The sequence below is a fragment of the Salmo salar genome, chromosome 23 (assembly GCF_965601325.2).
Source record: "Salmo salar chromosome 23, fSalSal1, whole genome shotgun sequence".
NCBI classification, from domain to species: Eukaryota; Metazoa; Chordata; class Actinopteri; order Salmoniformes; family Salmonidae; genus Salmo; species Salmo salar.
The window spans coordinates 53,850,377-53,876,105 of NC_138313.1; the positions used below are offsets into that span (position 1 = coordinate 53,850,377).

At 42.3% G+C, this 25,729-nt stretch overlaps 1 protein-coding gene across 3 annotated transcripts in view; it reads left to right on the forward strand.

The window, feature by feature from the left end:
• ice2 (interactor of little elongator complex ELL subunit 2) overlaps positions 1-22,399 on the forward strand; it is a 68,818-nt gene extending 46,419 nt beyond the window's left edge. For 2 of the 3 annotated variants that reach the window (XM_045706170.2, XM_082968239.1), the window contains 4 exons: positions 3,544-3,628; positions 3,996-4,046; positions 5,742-5,994; positions 21,490-22,399. In XM_045706170.2, the coding sequence (XP_045562126.2) occupies positions 3,544-3,628; positions 3,996-4,046; positions 5,742-5,994; positions 21,490-21,684 (584 nt within the window). In that variant the 3' untranslated portion in view covers positions 21,685-22,399. Of the gene's footprint in view, positions 1-3,543; positions 3,629-3,995; positions 4,047-5,741; positions 5,995-10,622; positions 12,646-21,489 lie in introns of those variants that run through there. The other variant, XM_082968238.1, reaches the window with a different exon arrangement.
• The last annotated feature ends 3,330 nt before the right edge of the window (positions 22,400-25,729 follow it).

The following is a 25,729-nucleotide window of genomic DNA, read 5'->3' on the forward strand; positions in this document are numbered from 1 at the left end:
GTAATATACTACTACACTACTACACTGTCCCCTATATAGGTAATATACTACTACACTACTACACTGTCCCCTATATAGGTAATATACTACTACACTACTACACTGTCCCCTATATAGGTAAGATACTACTACACTACTACACTGTCCCCTATATATACAGTTGAAGTCGGAAGTTTACATAGACTTAGGTTGGAGTCATTAAAACTCATTTTTCAACCACTCCACACATTTCTTGTTAACAAACTATAGTTTTGGCAAGTCAGTTAGGACATCTACTTTGTGCATGACACAAGTAATCTTTCCAACAATTGTTTTCAGACAGATTATTTCACTTATTCACTTTCACAATTCCAGTGGATCAGAAGTTTACATACACTAAGTTGACTGTGCCTTTAATCAGCTTGGAAAATTCCAGAACATGATGTCATGGTTTTAGAAGCTTCTGATAGGCTAATTGACATCATTTGAGTCAATTGGAGCTGTACCTGTGGATGTATTTCAAGGCCTACCTTCCAACTCAGTGCCTCTTTGCTTGACATCATGGGAAAATCAAAAGAAATCAGCCAAGACCTCAGGAAAAACATTGTAGACCTCCACAAGTCTGGTTCATCCTTGGGAGCAATTTCCAAATGCCTGAAAGTACCACGTTCATCTGTACAAACAATAGTACACAAGTATAAACACCATGGGACCACGCAGCCGTCATACCGCTCAGGAAGGAGACGCGTTCTGTCTCCTAGAGATGAACGTACTTTGGTGTGAAAAGTGCACATCAATCCCAGAACAACAGCAAAGGACCTTGTGAAGATGCTGGAGGAAACGGGTACAAAAGTATATATATCCACAGTAAAACAAGTCCTATATCGACATAACCTGAAAGGCCGCTCAGCAAGGAAGAAGTCACTGCTCCAAAACCACCATAAAAAAGCCAGACTACTGTTTGCAACTGCACATGGGGACAAAGATCGTACTTTTTGGAGAAATGTCCTCTGGTCTGATGAAACAGAAATAGAACTGTTTGGCCATAATGACCATCGTCATGTTTGGAGGAAAAAGGGGGAGGCTTGCAAGCCGAAGAACACCATCCCAACCGTGAAGCACGGGGGTGGCAGCATCATGTTGTGGGGGTGCTTTGCTGCAGGAGGGACTGGTGCACTTCACAAAATAGATGGCATCATGAGGATGGAAAATTATGTGGATATATTGAAGCAACATCTCAAGACATCAGTCAGGAAGTTAAAGCTTGGTCGCAAATGTGTCTTCAAAATGAACAATGACCCCAAGCATACTTCCAAAGTTATGGCATAAGGACAACTAAGTCAAGGTATTGGTGTGGCCATCACAAAGCCTTGACCTCAATCCCATAGAAAAATTGTGGGCAGAACTGAAAAAGCGTGTATGAGCAAGGAGGCCTACAAACCTGACTCAGTTACACCAGCTCTGTCAGGAGGAATGGGCCAAAATCCACCCAACTTATTGTGGGAAGCTTGTTGAAGGCTACCCGAAACGTTTGACCCAAGTTAAACAATTTAAAGGCAATGCTACCAAATACTAATTGAGTGTATGTAAACTTCTGACTGACTGGGAATGTGATGAAAGAAATAAAAGCTGAAATAAATCATTCTCTCTACTATTATTCTGACACTTCACATTCTTACAATAAAGTGGTGATCCAAACTGACCTAAGACAGGGAATTTTTACTAGGATTAAATGTCAGAAATTGTGAAACTTATTTCATATGTATTTGGCTAAGGTGTATGTAAACTTCTGACTTCAACTGTAGGTAAGATACTATTACACTACTATACTCAGCACTGTACCCTATATATAGGTAAGACACTGGCACAGATCTGGGGAAGGGTACCAAAACATTTCTGCAGCATTGAAGGTTCCCAAAAACACAGCTGTCTCCATCGTTCTTAAATGGAAGAAGTTTGGGATGCCCAAGACTCTTTCTAGAGCTGGCCGCCCGGCCAATCAGGGAAGAAAGGCCTTGGTCAGGGAGGTGACCAAGAACCCGATGGTCACTCTGACAGAGCTCCAGAGTTCCTCTGAGGAGATGGGAGAACCTTCCAGAAGGACAACCATCTCTGCAGCACTCAATCCATCAGGCATTTTTGGTAGCGACCAGACAGAAGTCATTCCTCAGTAAAAGGCACATGACAGCCCGCTTGGAGTTTGAGAAACGAGATTCTCTTGTCTGATGAAAACAAGATTGAACTCTTTTGCCTGAATGCCAAGCGTCACGTCAGGAGGAAACCTGGCACCATTTCTACGGTGAAGCATGGTGGAGGCAGCATCATGCTGTGGGGAGGTTTTTCAGCGGCAGGGACTGGGAGTCTAGTCGCGTTCCTTTGTCGTTATGGGGTATTGTGATGTCGTTATGGGGTATTGTGATGTCGTTATGGGGTATTGTGATGTCGTTATGGGGTATTGTGACGTCGTTATGGGGTATTGTGACGTCGTTATGGGGTATTGTGACGTCGTTATGGGGTATTGTGACGTCGTTATGGGGTATTGTGATGTCGTTATGGGGTATTGTGACGTCGTTATGGGGTATTGTGACGTCGTTATGGGGTATTGTGATGTCGTTATGGGGTATTGTGACGTCGTTATGGGGTATTGTGTGTAGATTGATGAGAAAAAAAACAATTTAATCCATTTTAGAAGAAGGCTGTATCGTTAGAAAATGTGGAAAAGGTCGAGGGGTCTGAACACTTACTGTACAGTGTTGTAACAATGTGCAAATAGTTAAAGTACAAGAGGGAATATATATAAATATGGGTTGTATTTATAGTGGTGTTTGTTCTTCACTGGTTGCCCTTTTCTTGTGGCAACAGGTCACACATCTTGCTGCTGTGATGGAACACTGTGGTATTTCACCCAGTAGATATGGGAGTTTATCAAAATAGATGTTTTCTAATTCTTTGTGGATCTGTGTAATCTGAGGGAAATATGTGTCTCTAATATGGTCATACATTTGGCAGGAGGTTAGGAAGTGCAGCTCAGTTTCCACCTCATTTTGTGGGCAGTGTTGCACATAGCCTGTCTTCTCTTGAGAGCCAGGTCTGCCGACGGCAAGGCTATGCTCACTGAGTCTGTATATTTACATTTACATTTACATTTTAGTCATTTAGCAGACGCTCTTATCCAGAGCGACTTACAGTAGTGAATGCATACATTTCATACATGTTTTTCTCCGTACTGGTCCCCCGTGGGAATCGAACCCACAACCCTGGCGTTGCAAGCACACCATGCTCTACCAACTGAGCCACAGTAGTCAAAGCTTTCCTTAAGTTTGGGTCAGTCAGATTGGTCAGGTATTCTGCCACTGTGTACTCTCTGTTTAGGGCCAAATAGCATTCTAGTTTGCTGTGTTTTTTTGTTAATTATTTCCAATGTGTCAAGTCATTATTTTTTTGTTTTCTCATGATTTGTTTGGGTCTAATTGTGTTGCTGTCCTGGGGCTCTGTGGGGTCTGTTTGTGAACAGAGCCCCAGGACCAGCTGGCTGAGGGGTCTCTTCTCCCTCTCTCTCTCTAGGTCATATCAGTGCCCACACATCAAAGGTAGCTCTGCTCCGGAAGCTGCCAGAAACCTGGAAACCCAACGCTTCCTGTGACTTCAAGTGAGTGTCAGGAGAGCCATACTACAGAAATGCATCTAATCATCACTAGCTGTCCTCAGTGATCATTGTAGCATTACAATCATTGATGTATGTTAGAATTAATTATCTAATATCAATCATCCTCAGTCCAATCTGATGTAATCTATTCTCTCCTCTCTCTCCTCTGTCTCTCTCTGCTATGCTCTCTCTCCCCCCTCCTCTCCTCTCCTTCTCTCTCTCCTCTCCTCTCCTCTCTCTTACTCTACTCTCCTGTCTCCTCTTTTCTCTCTATTATGTCTCTTCCTCCTCTGCTCTCTCGTCTATCTACTCATCTCTTTCTACTCTTCTCTCTCCTCTGTCTCCACTCTCCTGTGTCTCTACCCTGCAGACCAACCAAGTCCCTCAACATACTGCATCATCTGCTGAAGAAGATCACTGGGTGAGTTGACTTCCTCTTACTGGTGAGTTGACTTCCTCTTACTGGTGAGTTGACTTCCTCTTACTGGTGAGTTGACTTCCTCTTACTGGTGAGTTGACTTCCTCTTACTGGTGAGTTGACTTCCTCTTACTGGTGAGTTGACTTCCTCTTACTGGTGAGTTGACTTCCTCTTACTGGTGAGTTGACTTCCTCTTACTGGTGAGTTGACTTCCTCTTACTGGTGAGTTGACTTCCTCTTACTGGTGAGTTGACTTCCTCTTACTGGTGAGTTGACTTCCTCTTACTGGTGAGTTGACTTCCTCTTACTGGTGAGTTGACTTGCTCTTACTGGTGAGTTGACTTCCTCTTACTGGTGAGTTGACTTGCTAAAGGTGTAAAGGTGGGGTAATGTCTTCTAACCTTTTATTATAGTGTAACATTCATTTTATTTTATTGTCACACACCGGATAGATGCAGTGAAATATGTTGTTTTACAGTGTCAGCCATAGTAGTACGGCGTCCCTGGAGCAAATTAGGGTTAAGTGACTTGTTCAAGGGCACATGAACAGCTTTTTCACCTTGTATTGGAACCAGCGATCTTTCGCTTACTGCCCCATCATCACCTAGTGTAGTTTCAGGGATGGGCATTTGAAATGATTTCAATATTTAATTAATATGATACAGTGCCTTCAAAGTCTTCACACCCCTTGACTTTTCCCCCTCAAATGTTGTGTTATAGCCTGAATTTAAACTGGGTTAAATTGGGATTGTGTTTTCCTGGCCTACACACAGTATTACCCCATAATGTCAAAGTGGAATTAGATAAAAAAAAAATTACAAATTAATTAAAAAAATAAATAAAGCTGAAATGTCTAAAGTCAATAAGCATTCAACCCTTTTGTTATGGCAAGCCTAAATAAATTCAGGAGCAAAAATGTACTTCACAATATAGTTTAAATGAGGCCTAACTGAATGATGAGAGTGAAGAGGTTGATTACTGCATAAAATAGCCATGGGATCAGCAGTGGCATTCAGGTGGACATAAATTAGGTTACTTACATTGTATCTTCCAATGCCCCTAGGATCATGTACATTTGCTGAAGCGTTATGAAAACTCAGCGACACATTGGTAGGGATTAGCTGAGCTGGGCTCGGGGTCATTGATAAGTCATTGTCTCAACGCAGCCTTATAATGCTGTGAAAGGATCCAGGAACACAAATGATTTGGGTGGATCCCATCCTCCTTATAAAGGAGCTTTGTTTACCAGAAGGTATCAGAATAGTCAGTAAATGTTCCACCCACAGAGCTGTAATAGTCTGGTAGCCAGTTATGGAGGGCTAACAGTCTGCTGAACCGTTCAGTGCCACGATTTAGGGAGGGCAGAGGGACAGATATTATGGGGCGTCTGTTGGTGTCAAGCAGAGACCCAACCAGTTCTTTAAAATCCATATTCAGCTGCCCTTCATAATGTCTTTGAATTCACACATGAACTATCATGGCCTCACTTTCCTGATGCTGTTTCAAATGTTTGGCAGCAGCTTATTGATGCCCTGTACTGTAAAGTTTTTACTCCGGGGACTGAGGCATTTCTCACCATTTGAACTGCCCAATACAACGGCCTGAGAAGGGAATGGAGAAATCCTCCCATTCCTACCCCTCACACAATTGTGTCTTTCGGTGATCTGAGGGCCACTATCTGATCCGTGTGTCTATAGGTTATCCGAGGGCCACTATCTGATTGGTCATAAGGCAGGGGAGCCCTTCGTAACCATCTTCAAGGCAGTGGAGGGGCGGAGGATTGTCCGAGAGGCCTATGACCTGCAGCAGACCCATAGCAGCGTGCCCCCTCCCTCTGCCCTCGGCCCTGTACCCTGGGTACCGCTGGACCCCACGCTGGTCCTACCCTTCCACCAGAAACACAGCCGGCCACCCTGTACCTTCCCCCCTCCAGACCTGCAGCAACACAAGGTAACCTTAACCCCTAACCCCCAACCAGACCTGCAGCAACACAAGGTAACCTTAACCCCTAGTCTTAACCCCTAACCCCCAACCAGACCTGCAGCAACACAAGGTAACCTTAACCCCTAGTCTTAACCCCCAACCAGACCTGCAGCAACACAAGGTAACCTTAACCCCTAGTCTTAACCCCTAGTCTTAACCCCTAACCAGACCTGCAGCAACACAAGGTAACCTTAACCCCTAGTCTTAACCCCTAACTCTAACCCCCAACCAGACCTGCAGCAACACAAGGTAACCTTAACCCCTAGTTTTAACCCCCAACCAGACCTGCAGCAACACAAGGTAACCTTAACCCCTAGTCTTAACCCCTAACCCCTAACCCCCAACCAGACCTGCAGCAACACAAGGTAACCTTAACCCCTAGTCTTAACCCCTAACCCCTAACCAGACCTGCAGCAACACAAGGTAACCTTAACCCCTAGTCTTAACCCCTAACCCCCAACCAGACCTGCAGCAACACAAGGTAACCTTAACCCCTAATCTTAACCCCTAACCAGACCTGCAGCAACACAAGGTAACCTTAACCCCTAGTCTTAACCCCTAACCCCCAACCAGACCTGCAGCAACACAAGGTAACCTTAACCCCTAGTCTTAACCCCTAACCCCCAACCAGACCTGCAGCATAGACAGAAGGTACAACAGATGTGAGAGGGGGAAAACAATGATAGTTACATATCGCAATATTATTTTGGCATGATATTATACCAATACCAAGTATCAATTAATACAAATAATAAAACCCATGTAATCCTATAGCTCGTTCTTCAGCTTCTTTTTAAATAGAGAGCCGACGTTTTTTATTTCCATGACTGATCAATATGCTCTCTGTCTCTCTTCACCAGACATATTTTCATTTAACGAACCCTTATTTCACCAGGTGAGGTGACTGAGAACAGAGTCTCATTTAGAGCAACGACCTGGGGAATAGTTACAGGGGAGAGGAGGAGGAATCTGCAATAGAATCACAGTAACGAATCAGTATACATATAGAATCACAGGAACGAATCAGTATATATATAGAATCACAGGAACGAATCAGTATACATATAGAATAGCAGTAACGAATCAGTATACATATAGAATCGCAGGAACGAATCAGTATACATATAGAATCGCAGGAACGAATCAGTATACATATAGAATCGCAGGAACGAATCAGTATACATATAGAATCACAGGAACGAATCAGTATACATATAGAATCGCAGGAACGAATCAGTATACATATTGAATCGCAGGAACGAATCAGTATACATATAGAATCGCAGGAACGAATCAGTATACATATAGAATCGCAGGAACGAATCAGTATACATATAGAATCGTCAAAATGGCAACACAGTGGATTCGGAAAGTATTCAGGCCCCTTGACTCGTTACACATTTTGTTACGCTACAGCCTTATTGATGAGGAAAAAAACTATTTAATCCAACTACAGAATACCCCATAATGACAAAGCAAAAACAGATTTTTTTTTATACATTTGCATACGGTACCAGTCAAAAGTTGACACACCTACTCATTCAAGGGTTTTTCTTTATTTTTCTTTATTTTTACTATTTTTATACATCGTAGAATAATAGTGAAGACATCAAAACTATGAAATAACACATATGGAATCATGAAGTAACCAAAAAAGTGTTAACCTCTCTAGGCTAGGCGGGACGAATTCGTCCCACCTACGTAACAGCCACGGCTATCCTGTGGCGCGATTTTCAAAACCTTAAAAATCCTATTACTTCAATTTCTCAAACATATGACTATTTTACAGCCATTTAAAGATAAGACTCTCGTTAATCTAACCACACTGTCCGATTTCAAAAAGGCTTTACAACGAAAGCAAAACATTAGATTATGTCAGCAGAGTACCAAGCCAGAAATAATCAGACACCCATTTTTCAAGCCAGCATATAATGTCACCAAAACCCAGAAGACAGCTAAATGCAGCACTCACCTTTGATGATCTTCATCAGATGACAACCCTAGGACATTATGTTATACAATACATGCATGTTTTGTTCAATCAAGTTCATATTTATATCAAAAACCAGCTTTTTACATTAGCATGTGACGTTCAGAACTAGCATACTTCCGGGGAATTCGCTAACATTTTACTAAATTACTCACGATAAACGTTCACAAAAAGCATAACAATTATTTTAAGAATTATAGATACAGACCTCCTCTATGCACTCGATATGTCCGATTTTAAAATAGCTTTTTGGTGAAAGCACATTTTGCAATATTCTAAGTACATAGCCCAGGCATCACGGGCTCGCTATTTAGACACCCGGCAAGTTTAGCACTCACCATAATCATATTTACTATTATAAAAATGTCATTACCTTTTGTTGTCTTCGTCAGAATACACACCCAGGACAGCTACTTCAATAACAAATGTTGGTTTGGTCCAAAATAATCCATCGTTATATCCGAATAGCGGCGTTTTGTTCGTGCGTTCCAGACACTATCCGAAATAGTAAAGAAGTGTCACGCGCTTGGCGCAATTCGTGACAATAAAATTCTAAGTATTCCATTACCGTACATCGAAGCATGTCAACCGCTGTTTAAAATCAATTTTTACGACATTTTTCTCGTAGAAAAGCGATAATATTCCGACAGGGAATCTCCTTTTCGGCAAACAGAGGAAAAAATCCCAAAGGCGGGGGCGGTCGGGGTCACGCGCATAAGCTAGTGTCTCTTGATGGGCCACTTGAGAAAGGCGATAATGTGTTTCAGCCTGGGGCTGGAATGACGACATTCTGTTTTTTCCCGGGCTCTGAGCGCCTATGGACGACGTGGGAAGTGTCACGTTAGAGCAGAGATCCTTAGTAAATGATAGAGATGGAAAAGAAGTTCAACAAATGGTCAGACAGGCCACTTCCTGTAAAGGAATCTCTCAGGTTTTGACCTGCCATTTGAGTTCTGTTATACTCACAGACACCATTCAAACAGTTTTAGAAAATTTAGGGTGTTTTCTATCCATATGTAATAAGTATATGCATATTCTAGTTACTGAGTAGGAGTGGTAACCAGATTAAATCGGGTATGTTTTTTATCCAGCCGTGTCAATGCTGCCCCCTAGCCCTAACAGGTTAAACAAATGAAATATATTTTTGATTTTTGATTCTTCAAAGTAGTCACCCTTTGTGCAAAGCTGTCATCAAGGCACTTTTGGCATTCTCTCAACCAGCTTCATGAGGTAGTCACCTGGAATGCATTTCAATTAACAGGTGTGCCTTGTTAAAAGTTAGTTTGTGGTATTTCTTTCCTTCTTAATTTGTTTGAGCCAATCAGTTGTGTTGTACAGAAGATAGCCCTATTTGGTAAAAGACCAAGTCCATATTATGGCAAGAACAGCTCAAATAAGCAAAGAGAAACGACAGTCCATCATTACTTTAAGAACTTTGAGTGCAGTCGCAAAAACCATCAAGTGCTATGATATAACTGTCTCTCATGAGGACCGCCACAGGAAAGGAAGACCCAGAGTTACCTCTGCTGCAGAGGATAAGTTGATTATAGTTACCAGCCTCAGAAATTGCAGCCCAAATAAATGCTTCATAGAGTTCAAGTAACAGACACATCTCAACATCAACTGTTCAGAGGAGACTGTGTGAATCAGGCCTTCATAGTCGAATTGCTGCAAAGAAACCACTACTAAAGGACACCAATAAGAAGAGAGTTGCTTGGGCCAAGAAACATGAGCAATGGACATTAGACCGGTGGAAAACAATCCTTTGGTCTGAGTCCAAATTTGAGATTTTTGGTTCCAACCGCCGTGTTTTTGTGAGATGCAGAGTAGGTGAACGGATGATCTCCGTATGTGTGGTTCCCACCGTGAAGCATGGAGGAGGAGGTGTGATGGTGTGGGGGTGCTTTGCTCGTGACACTGTCTATGATTTATTTAGAATTCAAGGCACACTTAACCAGCATGGCTGCCACAGCATCCTGCAGCTATACGCCATCCCATCTGTTTTAGGTTTAGTGGGGCTATCATTTGTTTTGCAACAGGACAATGACCCAACACACCTCCAGGCTGTATAAGGGCTATTTGACCAAGATGGTGAGTGATGGTGTGCTGCATCAGATGACCTAGCCTCCACAATCACCCAACCTCAAACCAATTGAGATGGTTTGGGATGAGAGTGTTTGTTTGGAACGCAGAGTGAAGGAAAAGCAGCCAACAAGTGCTCAGCATATGTGGAAACTCCTTCAAGACTGTTGGAAAAGCATTCCAGATGAAGCTGGTTGAGTGAATGCCGAGAGTGTGCAAAGCTGCCATCAAGGCAAAGGATGGCTAATTTGAAGAATCTAAAATATATTTTTGATTTGTTTAACACATGATTCTATATGTTTTTTTTAATAGTTTTTATGTCTTCACTATTATTTTACAAAGTAGAAAATTGCAAAAGTAAAGGAAACCCGTTAAATGAGTAGGTGTGTCCAAACTTTTGACCCTTAGTACTTTGTTGAAGCACCTTTTGGCAGTGATTACAAGTCTTCTTGGGTATGACGCTACTAGCTTGGCACATGCAAATGCAGAGTTTCTCCAATTCTTCTCTGCAAATCCTCTCAAGCTCTGTCAGGTTGGATGGGGAGCGTCGCTGCACAGCTCAGGTCTCTCCAGAGATGTTGGATCCGGATCAAGTCCAGGCTTTTGCTGGGCCACTCAAGGACATTCAGATACTTGCCTCGAAGCCACTGCGTTGTCTTGGCTGTGTGCTTCGGGTCATTGTCCTGTTGGAAGATGAACTAGACTAGTCTCCCAATCCCTGCCACTGAAAAACATCCCCACAGCATGATGCAGCCACCACCATGCTTCATGGTGTCAGGTTTCCTCCAGACGTGACGCTTGACATTCAGGCCAAAGAGTTCAATCTTGGTTTCATTAGACCAGAGAGTCTTTAGGTGCCTTTTGGCAAACTCCAAGCCGGCTGTCATGTGCCTTTTACTAAGGAGTGGCTTCCATCTTTCCACTCTAGCATAAAGGCCTGATTGGTGGAGTGCTGCAGAGATTTGGTATTTTATTAGGATCCCCATTAGCTGTTGCAAATGCAGCAGCTACTTTTCCACAAAACATGAAACATAACACAGAATGACATTATTTATTTATCTTGCTCCTTTGCACCCCAGTATCTTTACTTGCACATTCATCTTCTGCACATCTATCACTCCAGTGTTTAAATTGTAATTGTTTCGCCACTATGGCCTATTTATTGCCTTACCTCCCTTATCTCACCTCATTTGCACACACTGTACATAGACTTAAAAAATATATATATATTATGTTATTGACTGTATGTTTGTTTATTCCATGTGTAACTCTGTTGTTTTTGTCGAACTGCTTTGCTTTATCTTGGCCAGGTCGCAGTTGTAAATGAGAACTTGTTCTCAACTAGCCTACCTGGTTAAATAAAGGACTTGTTCTCAACTAGCCTACCTGGTTAAATAAAGGTTAAAAAATAATACTGAACATCATTAGACAAGAACAGAACTACATACATTTTTAGAAAGGCAAATGTAGCCTACGTATCAATGCAGTAAGTGTGTGTCAGAGCTGTGCGTAAGTTGACTATGCAAACTATTTGGGATTTTCAACACATTAATGTTTCTTATAAATGAATAAGTGATGCAGTCAGTCTCTCCTCAACTCTTAGCCAAGAGAGACCGGCATGCATAGTATTAATATCAACCCTCTGATCCCAATGAAGAGCAAAACGTGCCGCTCAGTTCTGGACCAGCTGCAGCTTAACTAGATGTTTCCTTGCAGCACTGGACCACAATCAAGATAAGATAAAACCAGAGCCTGCAGAACTTGCTTTGTGGAGTGTGGTGTCAAAAATCAGAGCATCTCTTTATTACGGCCAGACCTCTCCCCATCTTTACAACCATTTAACCTATATGTTTTGACCATGACAATTTACAATCTAAGGTAACACCAAGTAATTTAGTCTCCTCAACTTGTTCACCAGCCACACCATTCATTACCAGATTCAGCTGAGGTCTAGAACTTAGGGGAGGATTTGTACCAAATACAATGTTCTTAGTTTTAGAGATGTTCAGGACCAGTTTATTACAGGCCACCCATTCCACAACCGACTGCAACTCTTTGTTAAGGGTTTCAGTGACTTCATTACTTGTCCTTCTGTTTCTACAACTTGGAGTCCATCTGTGGTAAATTCAATTGATTGGACATGATTTGGAAAGGAATGCACCTGTCTATATAAGGTCCCACAGTTGACAGTGCATGTCAGAGCAGAAACCAAGCCATGAGGTCAAAGGAATTGTCCGTAGAGCTCCGAGACAGGATTGTGTTGAGGCATAGATCTGGGAAGGGCACCAAAAAACAGTCTGCAGCAATGAAAACAAGCAAGCATCCCAGAAGAAAAGTGCTCAAAATAGCCCACGTTAAATCACATGTATTTATATAGCCCTTCTTACATCAGCTGATATCTCAAAGTGCTGTACAGAAACCCAGCCTAAAACCCCAAACAGCAAGCAATGCAGGTGTAGAAGCACGGTGGCTAGGAAAACTCCCTAGAAAGGCCAAAACCTAGGAAGAAACCTAGAGAGGAACCAGGCTATGAGGGGTGGCCAGTCCTCTTCTGGCTGTACTGAGTAGACCAGAGGAACCAGGCTATGAGGGGTGGCCAGTCCTCTTCTGGCTGTGCCGGGTGGAGATTATAACAGAACATGGCCAAGATGTTCAAATGTTCATAAATGACCAGCAGGGACAAATAATAATAATCACAGTAGTTGTCGAGGGTGCAACAAGTCAGCAACTCAAGAGTAAGTGTCAGTTGGCTTTTTCATAGCCGATCTTTGAGAGTATCTCTACCGCTCCTGCTGTCTCTAGAGAGTTCAAAACAGTCCGGTGAACAGGTCAGGGTTCCAGCAGGTCTGGGACAGCAGGTCTGGGACAGGTAGCACGTCTGGTGAACAGGTCAGGGTTCCAGCAGGTCTGGGACAGCAGGTCTGGGACAGGTAGCACGTCCGGTGAACAGGTCAGGGTTCCATAGCCGCAGGCAGAACAGTTAACATATGTAGCTTAAGAAACAAGGTTCATGAAATCAATAACTTGCATGTAACAGATCACATTCATATTCTGACTATCTCAAACTCACTTAGATAATACCTTTGATACAGTGGTAGCAATACAAGGTTATAACATCTACAGAAAAGATAGAATTGCCAATGGTGGAGATCTTGCTGTTTTGTATTCAGAACCACATTCCTGTAAAGCTTAGAGACGATCTCATGTTAAATACTGTTGAAGTAATATGGCTGCAGGTTCATCTGCCTCACCTAAAGCCCATTCTGGTGGGAAGCTGCTACACACCACCAAGTGCTTACAGTCAGTATCTGAATAACATGTGAAATGCTTGATAATGTTTGCGATATCAACAGAGAGGTATATTTTCTGGGTGATTTTAAATATTGACTGGCTCTCATCATGCTGCCCACTCAAGAAAAGCGTCAAACTGTAACCAGCACCTGTAATCAGTCAACCTACCAGGGTAGTTACAAACAGCACAGGAATTAAATATATTGATCACATCTTTACTAATGCTGCAGAAATTTGCTTGAAAGCAGTATACAGATCCATCGGATGTAGTGGTCATAATATAGTAACCATATCTAGGAAAACAACATTTAAGGCTTGGCCAAATATAGTGTATAAGAAGTAATATAAGAAGTTTTGTAGTGATTCCTATATTGTTGATGTAAAGAATGTATTGGTCCATGGTGTGTAATGAGGAGCAAACAGACGCTGCACTGGACACATTTATGTAATTGCTTATTCCAGTTACTAATAAGCATCCATTAAGAAAATGACTGTAAAAACGGTTCAATTCCAGTGGATTGAGGAGGAATTGAAACATTTTATGGAGAGGGATGAGGCTAAATCAATGGCAAATAAGTCTGCATAACCGATTGGCAAACTTATTGCAAATTGAGAAATCATGTGACTAAACTGAGTTAAAAGAAGAAACTACACTATGAAAGAAAGATAAATGACATGAAGAATGACGGTTAAAAAGCTTTGGGGCACCTTAAATGACATGTTGGGGAAGAAAGGCAAACTCAGCTCCATCATTCATTGAATCAGATGGCTCATTCATCACAAAACCCACTGATATTGCCAACTACTTTCATTTGTTTTTCATTGGCAAGATAAGCAAACTTAGGCATGACATGCCAGCTACAAATGCTGACACTACACATCCAAGTATATTTGACCAAATGATTAAAGACAAGAATTGGAATTTTGAATTCCGTAAAGTGATTGTGAAAGAGGTGCTTTTTTGTTGTTGTCTATCAACAAGCCACCGGGGTCTGACAACTTGGATGGAAAATTACTGAGGATATTAATGGACGATATTGCCACTTTTTTATTTGCCATATTTTCAATTTAACCTGTTAGGGCTAGGGGGCAGTATTGACACGGCTGGATAAAAAACATACCCGATTTAATCTGGTTACCACTCCTACCCAGTAACTAGAATATGCATATACTTATTACATATGGATAGAAAACACCCTAAAGTTTCTAAAACTGTTTGAATGGTGTCTGTGAGTATAACAGAACTCAAATGGCAGGTCAAAACCTGAGAGATTCCTTTACAGGAAGTGGCCTGTCTGACCATTTCTTGAACTTCTTTTCCATCTCTATCTTTTACTAAGGATCTCTGCTCTAACGTGACACTTCCTACGTCGTCCATAGGCGCTCAGAGCCCGGGAAAAAACAGAATGTCGTCATCCCAGCCCCAGGCTGAAACACATTATCGCCTTTCTCAAGTGGCCGATCAAGGGACTCTGGGCTTAGGCGCGTGACCCGACCGCCCCCGCCTTTGTGATTTTTTTCCTCTGTTTGCCGAAAAGGAGATTCCCTGTCGGAATATTATCGCTTTTCTACGAGAAAAATGGCGTAAAAATTGATTTTAAACAGCGGTTGACATGCTTCGAAGTACGGTAATGGAATATTTAGATTTTTTTTGTCACGAATTGCGCCATGCGCACGACCCTTCTTTACCATTTCGGATAGTGTCTGGAACGCACGAACAAAACGCCGCTATTCGGATATAACGATGGATTATTTTGGACCAAACCAACATTTGTTATTGAAGTAGCAGTCCTGGGAGTGCATTCTGACGAAGACAACAAAAGGTAATCAAACTTTTATAATAGTAAATATGATTATGGTGAGTGCTAAACTTGCCGGGTGTCTAAATAGCTAGCCCGTGATGCCTGGGCTATGTACTTAGAATATTGCAAAATGTGCTTTCACCAAAAAGCTATTTTAAAATCGGACATATCGAGTGCATAGAGGAGGTCTGTATCTATAATTCTTAAAATAATTGTTATGCTTTTTGTGAACGTTTATCGTGAGTAATTTAGTAAAATGTTAGCGAATTCCCCGGAAGTTTGCGGGGGGTATGCTAGTTCTGAACGTCACATGCTAATGTAAAAAGCTGGTTTTTGATATAAATATGAACTTGATTGAACAAAACATGCATGTATTGTATAACATAATGTCCTAGGGTTGTCATCTGATGAAGATCATCAAAGGTGAGTGCTGCATTCAGCTGTCTTCTGGGTTTTGGTGACATTATCTGCTAGCTTGAAAAATGGGTGTCTGATTATTTCTGGCTTGGTACTCTGCTGACATAATCTAATGTTTTGCTTTCGTTGTAAAGCCTTTTTGAAATCGGACAGTGTGGTTAGATTAACGAGAGTCTTGTCTTTAAATAGCTGTAAAATAGTCATATGTTTGAGAAATTGAAGTAATAGGATTTTTAAGGTTTTGAAAATCGCGCCACAGGCTTCAAGTGGCTGTTACGTAGGTGGGACGAATTCGTCCCGCCTAGCCCATAGAGGTTAAGCCTACTAGAAAGTGCAGTGCCCCCAGGCCTGGAGGGAAGCAAAAGTAATTCCGCTACCTAAGAATAGTAAAGCCCCCTTTACTGGCTCAAATAGCCGACCAATCAGCCTGTTACCAACACTTAGTAAACTTTTTGAAAAAATTGTTTGACCTGATACGGTGCTATTTTACAGTAAACAAACTGACAACAAACTTTCAGCACGCTTATAGGGAAGGACATTCAACAAGCACAGCACTTACACAAATTACTGATGATAAGATTCTGGGGTCTGTTTTGTTAGACTGAAGTGCGGCTTTTGACATTATCGATCATAGTCCGCTGCTGGAAAAACATATGTGTTATGGCTTTACACCCCCTGCTATAATGTGGATAAAGAGTTACCTGTCTAACAGAACACAGAGGGTGTTCTTTAATGGAAGCCTCTCCAACATAATCCAGATAGAATCAGGAATTCCCCAGGGCAGCTGTCTAGGCCCCTTACTGGTAGAATCAGGAATTCCCCAGGGCAGCTGTCTAGGCCCCTTACTGGTAGAATCAGGAATTCCCCAGGGCAGTTGTCTAGGCCCCTTACTGGTAGAATCAGGAATTCCCCAGGGCAGCTGTCTAGGCCCCTTACTGGTAGAATCAGGAATTCCCCGGGGCAGTTGTCTAGGCCCCTTACTTTTTTCAATCTTTACTAATAACATGCTTTGAGTAAAGCCAGTGTGTCTATGTATGCGAATGACTCAACACTATACATGTCAGCTACTACAGCGACTGAAATGACTGCAACACTTAATCAACAAAGAGCTGCACTTAATTTCAGAATGGGTGGCAAGGAATGTTAGTCCTAAACATATCTAAAACTAAAAGCATTGTATTTTGGACAAATCGTTAACTAAATCTTGTAATAAATAATGTGGAAATTGAGCAAGTTGAGGTGACTAAGCTGCTTAGAGTAACCCTGGATTGTAAACTGTCATGGTAAAAACATATTGATACAACAATAGCTAAAATGGGGAGAAGTCTGTCCATAATAAAGCGCTGCTCTACCTTCTTAACAACACTATCAACAAGGCAGGTCCTACAGGCCCTAGTTTCTACGTTCTTAACAACACTATCAACAAGGCAGGTCCTACAGGCCCTAGTTTCTACCTTCTTAACAACACTATCAACAAGGCAGGTCCTACAGGCCCTAGTTTCTACCTTCTTAACAACACTATCAACAAGGCAGGTCCTACAGGCCCTGGTTTTGTTGCACCTGGTCAACTGACAGGTCGTGTGGTCAGGTGCCACAAAAAGGCACTCAGGAAAATTGAAATTGGCTCAGAACAGCGCAGCACGGCTGGTCCTTGGATGTACAGTACACAGATAACTAATATTAATAATATGCAGGTCAATCTCTCCTGGCTCAACGTGGAAGAGGGATTGAGTTCATCACTACTTGTATTTATGAGAGGTATTGACATGTTGAATTCACAGAGCTGTCTGTTTGAACTACTGGCACACAGCTCAGACACCCATCCATACCCCACAAGACATGCCACCAGAGGTCTCTTCACAGTCCCCAAGTCCAGATCAGACTATGGGAGGCGCACAGTACTACATAGAGCTATGACCACATGGAAATCTATTCCACATCAAGTACCTGATGCAAGCAGTAAAATTAGATTTAAAAAACAGATAGAAATATACCTTATGGAACAGCGGGGACTGAAGCAACACAAACATACACACACACGATAACATGCACACTCTACACACACGTACACATAGATGTTGTACTGTAGATATGTGGTGGAGTAGGGGCCTGAGGGCACACAGTGTATTGTAGATATGTGGTAGTGGTGGAGTAGGGGCCTGAGGGAACACAGTGTATTGTAGATATGTGGTAGTGGTGGAGTAGGGGCCTGAGGGAACACAGTGTATTGTAGATATGTGGTAGTGGTGGAGTAGGGGTCTGAGGGAACACAGTGTATTGTAGATATGTGGTGGAGTAGGGGCCTGAGGGCACACAGTGTATTGTAGATATGTGGTGGAGTAGGGGCCTGAGGGCACACAGTGTATTGTAGATATGTGGTGGAGTAGGGGCCTGAGGGAACACAGTGTATTGTAGATATGTGGTAGTAGAGTAGGGGTCTGAGGGAACACAGTGTATTGTAGATATGTGGTAGTGGTGGAGTAGGGGCCTGAGGGAACACAGTGTATTGTAGATATGTGGTAGTGGTGGAGTAGGGGCCTGAGGGAACACAGTGTATTGTAGATATGTGGTAGTGGTGGAGTAGGGGTCTGAGGGAACACAGTGTATTGTAGATATGTGGTGGAGTAGGGGCCTGAGGGCACACAGTGTATTGTAGATATGTGGTGGAGTAGGGGCCTGAGGGCACACAGTGTATTGTAGATATGTGGTGGAGTAGGGGCCTGAGGGAACACAGTGTATTGTAGATATGTGGTAGTAGAGTAGGGGCCTGAGGGAACACAGTGTATTGTAGATATGTGGTAGTGGTGGAGTAGGGGTCTGAGGGAACACAGTGTATTGTAGATATGTGGTGGAGTAGGGGCCTGAGGGAACACAGTGTATTGTAGATATGTGGTAGTGGTGGAGTAGGGGCCTGAGGGAACACAGTGTATTGTAGATATGTGGTAGTGGAGTAGGGGCCTGAGGGAACACAGTGTGTTGTAGATATGTGGTAGTGGTGGAGTAGGGGCCTGAGGGCACACAGTGTGTTGTAGATATGTGGTAGTGGTGGAGTAGGGGCCTGAGGGAACACAGTGTGTTGTAGATATGTGGTAGTGGTGGAGTAGGGGCCTGAGGGAACACAGTGTGCTGTAGATATGTGGTAGTGGTGGAGTAGGGGCCTGAGGGCACACAGTGAACTGTAGATATGTGGTGGAGTAGGGGCCTGAGGGCACACAGTGTACTGTAGATATGTGGTGGAGTAGGGGCCTGAGGGCACACAGTGTATTGTAGATATGTGGTGGAGTAGGGGCCTGAGGGCACACAGTGTATTGTAGATATGTGGTAGTGGTGGAGTAGGGGCCTGAGGGAACACAGTGTGTTGTAGATATGTGGTAGTGGTGGAGTAGGGGCCTGAGGGCACACAGTGTGTTGTAGATACAGTGGGGCAAAAAAGTATTTAGTCAGCCACCAATTGTGCAAGTTCTCCCACTTAAAAAGATGAGAGAGGCCTGTAATTTTCATCATAGGTACACTTCAACTATGACAGACAAAATGAGAAAAAAAATCCAGAAAATCACATTGTAGGATTTTTAATGAATTTATTTGCAAATTATGGTGGAAAATAAGTATTTGGTCAATAACAAAAGTTTATCTCAATACTTTGTTACATACCCTTTGTTGGCAATGACACAGGTCAAACGTTTTCTGTAAGTCTTCACAAGGTTTTCACACACTGTTGCTGGTATTTTGGCCCATTCCTCCATGCAGATCTCCTCTAGAGCAGTGATGTTTTGGGGCTGTCGCTGGGCAACACGGACTTTCAACTCCCTCCAAAGAGTTTCTATGGGGTTGAGATCTGGAGACTGGCTAGGCCACTCCAGGACCTTGAAATGCTTCTTATGAAGCCACTCCTTCGTTGCCCGGGCGGTGTGTTTGGGATCATTGTCATGATGAAAGACCCAGCCACGTTTCATCTTCAATGCCCTTGCTGATGGAAGGAGGTTTTCACTCAAAATCTCACGATACATGGCCCCATTCATTATTTCCTTTACACGGATCAGTCGTCCTGGTCCCTTTGCAGAAAAACAGCCCCAAAGCATGATGTTTCCACCCCCATGCTTCACAGTAGGTATGGTGTTCTTTGGATGCAACTCAGCATTCTTTGTCCTCCAAACACTGTATGTGGTAGTGGAGTAGGGGCCTGAGGGAACACAGTGTGTTGTAGATATGTGGTAGTGGTGGAGTAGGGGCCTGAGGGCACACAGTGTACTGTAGATATGTGGTGGAGTAGGGGCCTGAGGGCACACAGTGTATTGTATATATGTGGTGGAGTAGGGGCCTGAGGGAACACAGTGTGTTGTAGATATGTGGTAGTGGTGGAGTAGGGGCCTGAGGGCACACAGTGTACTGTAGATATGTGGTGGAGTAGGGGCCTGAGGGCACACAGTGTATTGTATATATGTGGTGGAGTAGGGGCCTGAGGGCACACAGTGTATTGTAGATATGTGGTAGTGGTGGAGTAGGGGCCTGAGGGAACACAGTGTGTTGTAGATATGTGGTAGTGGTGGAGTAGGGGCCTGAGGGCACACAGTGTGTTGTGACATCTGTGAATGTATTGTAATGTTTTTAAAATGGTCTGCCTTCATTTTGCTGAAAGAGAATCTGCTGGCTTGATGAGGATCCATAATAAATACAAATACCCAAGACTCAAGGCTGTAATCGCTGCCAAAGGTGTTTCAACAAAGTACTGAGTAAAGGGTCTGAATACTTATGTAAATGTAATATATATATAATATATATTTTTTTACATTTATACATTTGCAAACATTTCTAAATACATGTTTTTGCTTTGTCATTATGGGGTATTGTGATGTCATTATGGGGTATTGTGATGTCATTATGGGGTATTGTGATGTCATTATGGGGTATTGTGTGTAGATTGTGGGGGGGGGGGACAATTTAATCCATTGCAGCATAAGGCTGTAACGTAACAAAATGTGGAAAAAGGGCTCTGAATACTTTATATATATATATATATATAGTTACTAGCTTTTGAAATATTAATTGGAAAAAATATATATGTTTCCTGGTTGCTAAAATTCTATTAGTTCTACTTTCAGTTTGTGACAGCAAGCAAGTAGTGTAGAGAATGTTTGTTAAAAACATGTAGGGGTGGATGAGCTTAATATTGCATATAGATTGTGGCTTCCATCAATGTAATTGTCTGCATTTCCAATCCCCTTAAAAATATTTCAAAAATATATATTATGTATGATTTCTTTTATTATTGTCCCCTAACCCTACCACCCCTCCCCTGATTGGAGTAAACTAATGGACAACAACACTCAGGCTTCTACTTCCAGTTTATACATAACTATATACATGTTACAGACACAGTATATTTTACAATAGTTATCGTTTGTTTTTAGTCCCATCCTTCAGCTACCCTCGAATGTTTCAATTCTTCAGCCATTCCTGAACCTGCGACCAAAAACCGAAAGTAAAAGACGTAAAAACAAAACTTTAGAACGGTGCATTGAAAAAGCACAGAACAGATCAACCCATTCTTCAACTCGCTTTCAATGACAATATCAGAACTATAACTGACATTTCTGTGGATTTGTTCAGGTCCCCCAAAAAGTTGCTTTAATAACTAGCTGTAGAAATACTCAACAGCAGGAAGGGTATTATCATGGTGGAAAGATGGAATCTGAAACATTTTATTCACCCTCAGGGTTGTCTGTTGTGCTGCTACAGGCCTTCAGGGTAACACACTAACCTCTAACACACCCTAACGTTTCTGTCATAACACACCCCTCTCATACAACAAACTGGCCCGGCCAGTCTGCCCCCCCAGCAGCTCCCATTGCAGTTACTCTCTCCTCTCTCCTGTCCTCCCAGGCAAGGAAGGGCGGGGCTGGAGAACCAGGGAAGCCGGGACCAAGTAAAGGGATGGCAGGGCCAGCTAACCCCGCCTCCAGCCAGGGAGCGAAGAAGAAGAAGAAGAAGAAGAAGAATAAAGGGAAGAGAACACAGAGGCGAGACAAGTGGATGAAGAAGCAGATCCAACGCTCTATCCAGCAGAACAGCCCTTAGGACCACTTACAGAACCATCTATAAATGTTATTGGTCACGTACTCATGTTTAGCAGATGATATTGCGGGTGTAGTGAAATGCTTGTGTTTCTAGCTCCAACAGTGCAGTAATATTTAACAAATAATATTGAACAATTTCACAATTGTTAGATGTTACTTGTTAGATATGTATGTATAGAACCATTACAGCATGGCGCTTGCAATGCCAGGGTTGTGGGTTCGATTCTCATGAGGGACCAGTACGAAAACGTTTCCTCTGGATGAAAGCGTCTGCTAAAACGTTGAGTGGATTGGTGTATTTTTTTGCTCATTATATTTTGTACTTTTTTTTATTATTTAGATTAAAGCGTTTAATAGTCACATGTACAGGGTTGCAGGTGTGATTAGAGTACAGTGAAATTCTTGAGCTCCTATATATATTATTTTGACAGTTTGTGTGTGTATATATATATATATATTACACACATAAACTGTCAAAATAATATATATGTATATGTACATTAAATGTCAAAATAATAATATATATACACACTAACTGTGGCAATGAGTAAGAACATTTAAAACCCTAGAATGTTTTGAAGGAACTTGAGGCGAGACGCCCCCCTTTGTAGTGAAAATACAGAAAGATAAACTATTGAATATTACATTTTGTCATGCTTTGGAGAAGCTCAATAGCATATGACTTTAAACATATTTTGATCGAATAAGAGCTTAAACAGTGTATGTACTTTTTTCTTGGGAAAAGTCAAGAAGGGTGGAGGCTAGTCCTTGGGCCAGGGCTGATCTGACTCCGAGGTGGAGACTAGTGGCAGAGTTTTATTATAGGCCCTAGACATTACATTTAGAAACCTCCCTGTGGTATTTTAGCACTACAAGCCTTCCAGTACACAAAGCCAGGACTAGTCTACAGCACCACAGCTCAGCTCGCTTCAGTACAGTCAGGTAAGGTGCCAATACCTTTACATGTTATTGCAATAGATTTACCTACATAAGGGATGCGAGTGGCATTTCCCGTATGGTTGATGAGGATCTCCATATTGCAAATGTATTACTAGACGTATGGTCCCTTACTAGACGTCCGCGGATGTTATTAAAATAGGCCTACGGCCTCAGATCGTCCCCCAGGGCCCGATCTTCTGGGAAGTCATCAAATAAAGTATCTCGGACATTTGGTTTCGGCGTTGTAAAATGTAAAAAAAAAATAAAAAAATACAATTTTTCCGCTGTACTGGAAAATTCCACCAGATGGCAACTGGCTGCTTATTGCAAATGGACAAAACATCAAACGGACATGGCCGTTTCTCGTAAATGGAAAAGACTTTCGAAGACGAAACTCGGTGAGTGCAGGTTTGGCCAAATGTGCTTTTAGTCCAGAAATAAGATGGCGTTGAGGCCACAGCTCTCTGAGTTGATGCCCATTTTCTGGGATTAAAGGCTGAAAACAGTGATACAGCGCTAATTTGACCGCTTCACGTCAAAGTACATAAACCTACGGTGTAAGGAAAAATAGAACCAGCCATTTATCTGTCGTAATTTATGAGAAATTGTACAAAGTCCGTCTGGTGATGGTTAACTTGCGGTGAAATTCAAATTAAATTACTATAAATATTTAACTTTCATGAAATCACAAGTGCAGTACATCAAAATAAAGCTTAACTTGTTAATCCAGCCGCCGTGTCAGATTTCAAAAAGGCTTTACGGCGAAAGCATACCATGAGGACAGCGCCCAGCACACAAATGTATAACAAATAATTTTCAACCAGGGAGTTGCGACACGCAAGTCAGAAATAGCGATATAATATATGCCTTACCTTTAAAGATCTTCTTCTGTTGGCACTCCAAAAGGTCCCAGTTACATTACAAATGGTCCTCTTGTTCGATAAAGTCCTTCTTTATATCCATAAAAACTCAGTTTAGCTGGCGCGCTTCAGTCAATAATCCACTCGGTTTCCCTCCTATAAATGCATACAAAATGAATCCCAAACGTTACCAATAAACTTATTCAAACAAGTCAATCAACGTTTATAATCAAACCTTAGGTACCCTAATACGCTAATAAATGATACAATTTAAGACAGAGAATCGTTATTGTCTTTACCAGAGATAAACAAAAAGAACGAGCTCTCTCGGCCACGCGCTTGGAAACACTACAGCCAAAATGGGAGACACATAGAAAAACTACAACTTCTCCCTCATTTTTCCAAAAACCAGCATGAAACTCTTTCTAAAGACTGTTGACATCTAGTGGAAGCCCTAGGAACTGCAATCTGGGCAGTTTACTTTGGGCACGCTTTTCATCCGGACGTCAAAATACCGCCCCCTATCCCAAAGAAGTTAAAGAAGTTATTTTTCTTTTAAAAAGTTATAGATCCAGTTGCGGCGTTTTCAGGCGAATCCATTAAGGCGGGTTCCGGAGCGCTACGTGATTTCTGTGATTTTCTGTACACACAAACACAGTCAATGTGGAGTGACACAGTGTGAGGCTTACAGACACACAGAGCCTGCAATAGTTACCTGTGTTCGAACTATCCAAGAACCGTCAGACCTAGAACTCTGAAACTCTATATACCTGTTCTAGAGCTTAAGTCGATAGTGCACGGTGAGTTATGAACCTCTAGAAGGTTTTCAGGCCAAGAAACAGCGTTGTCCATTTGCAATAACTTAAATTAATTTTGAACGTCGTGAAAATGACAACATTTAGAAAAGTCCCAGAATCCGAAGACTAGGTGCATTGAAATTGCCTCGGCCCATAGAGACAGACCCTTATGTTTCTGTCCGATAGCTCTTTCAGGGACCCCGTTGCAATGCCCGGAAAAAGTGAATTTTCAGCACTAAGGTCGCTGCTCGGGCTCCGAATGACCTATCGAGCAGAAACTCAGGATTCAGGGTCGCCTCAGCTAGGCTTACATATAATGTCAGAACTGGACCCTCAGCTAGAAGGTAACTACGTGTTTATTTTATTTTTTATGGTTTTAACAGAAGGCGCTGTGAATTTTGGGCCTGCTCTGAAATATGTGATAGTTGGCTTCTAAACGAGTTGGACAAAGTGGGTTTGGACTCAGTATGTATCTGTTTGGTGTCAGAATGATATCTTATTGACTGATGGACGCTGATTTTTGTCAGTTTCCAATAAGTTTAAACAGTGATGAAACATCACCAAATGGACAGACTGAAATCAACACTAAAAGTGTTGGCAAATGGCATCACCGTAGTCTCTAGGCCGTGCCGAGTTCAAGGAGATGCCCCACATGACCGTAGCTCGCTCGGGCTGACTGCAGCGACCGTGCAAAAAAAGTAGGCCCAAAATGAAGCCTGACTGAAATGTGAGGTGCTTTTGGGTGACAGCTGCAAAACCATTGAGGCTAGAAACACAATTCAACCACAGGAACGTTCCTAAGGTCCTCCCGATCTGCGCAAGCCTAACCTTGACCGTGTGGAATTAACCCTTAACAGTGAAAACGGTGTTTTCTTCTAAAGGTTTACAATGACATCTCTCCCCATAGGAATCTATTCCCCTAACTTCAACCTGAAGCCTATGTGGGTTATGAATGCCAAATCAAACTGTCTTCAATCACAATACATCAGGCCTCTATGAGGATTATCTGTGTTGAGTTTAAGCTTCCTGGAGCAACCGGAAGTGGTTTAATTACCCTAAAAGTGGTTTTGATTTCACAACCTGCAATTAGGTAAAAACACCTCATTCAACACTCTGTAAATCAGCCAGTTCTTAACGTAAAGACTTGAAACTCAGGGATCATAGGGGCTGTTTCGAAGGGTTAAAAAGGTCACATCTTTCCAAAATGTCATATGTGTGATTAGGCAATCATCATGAACTGTATGTACATCAGTCATTTCTCCCATCAAATGTCCAAGACAAAATCTGCATTTTTAAATTGTGACTTTCCTGTTTAATTAATGTGTAGGTGTTACCTGTTGTAGGATGGAAGGGAATCAGACAGCAGGAAGGTACAGAGCAGCTGCAGTGTCCCAGGCAGAGAGCTGCTGCAGTGTCCCAGGCAGAGAGCCGCTGCAGTGTCCAAGGCAGA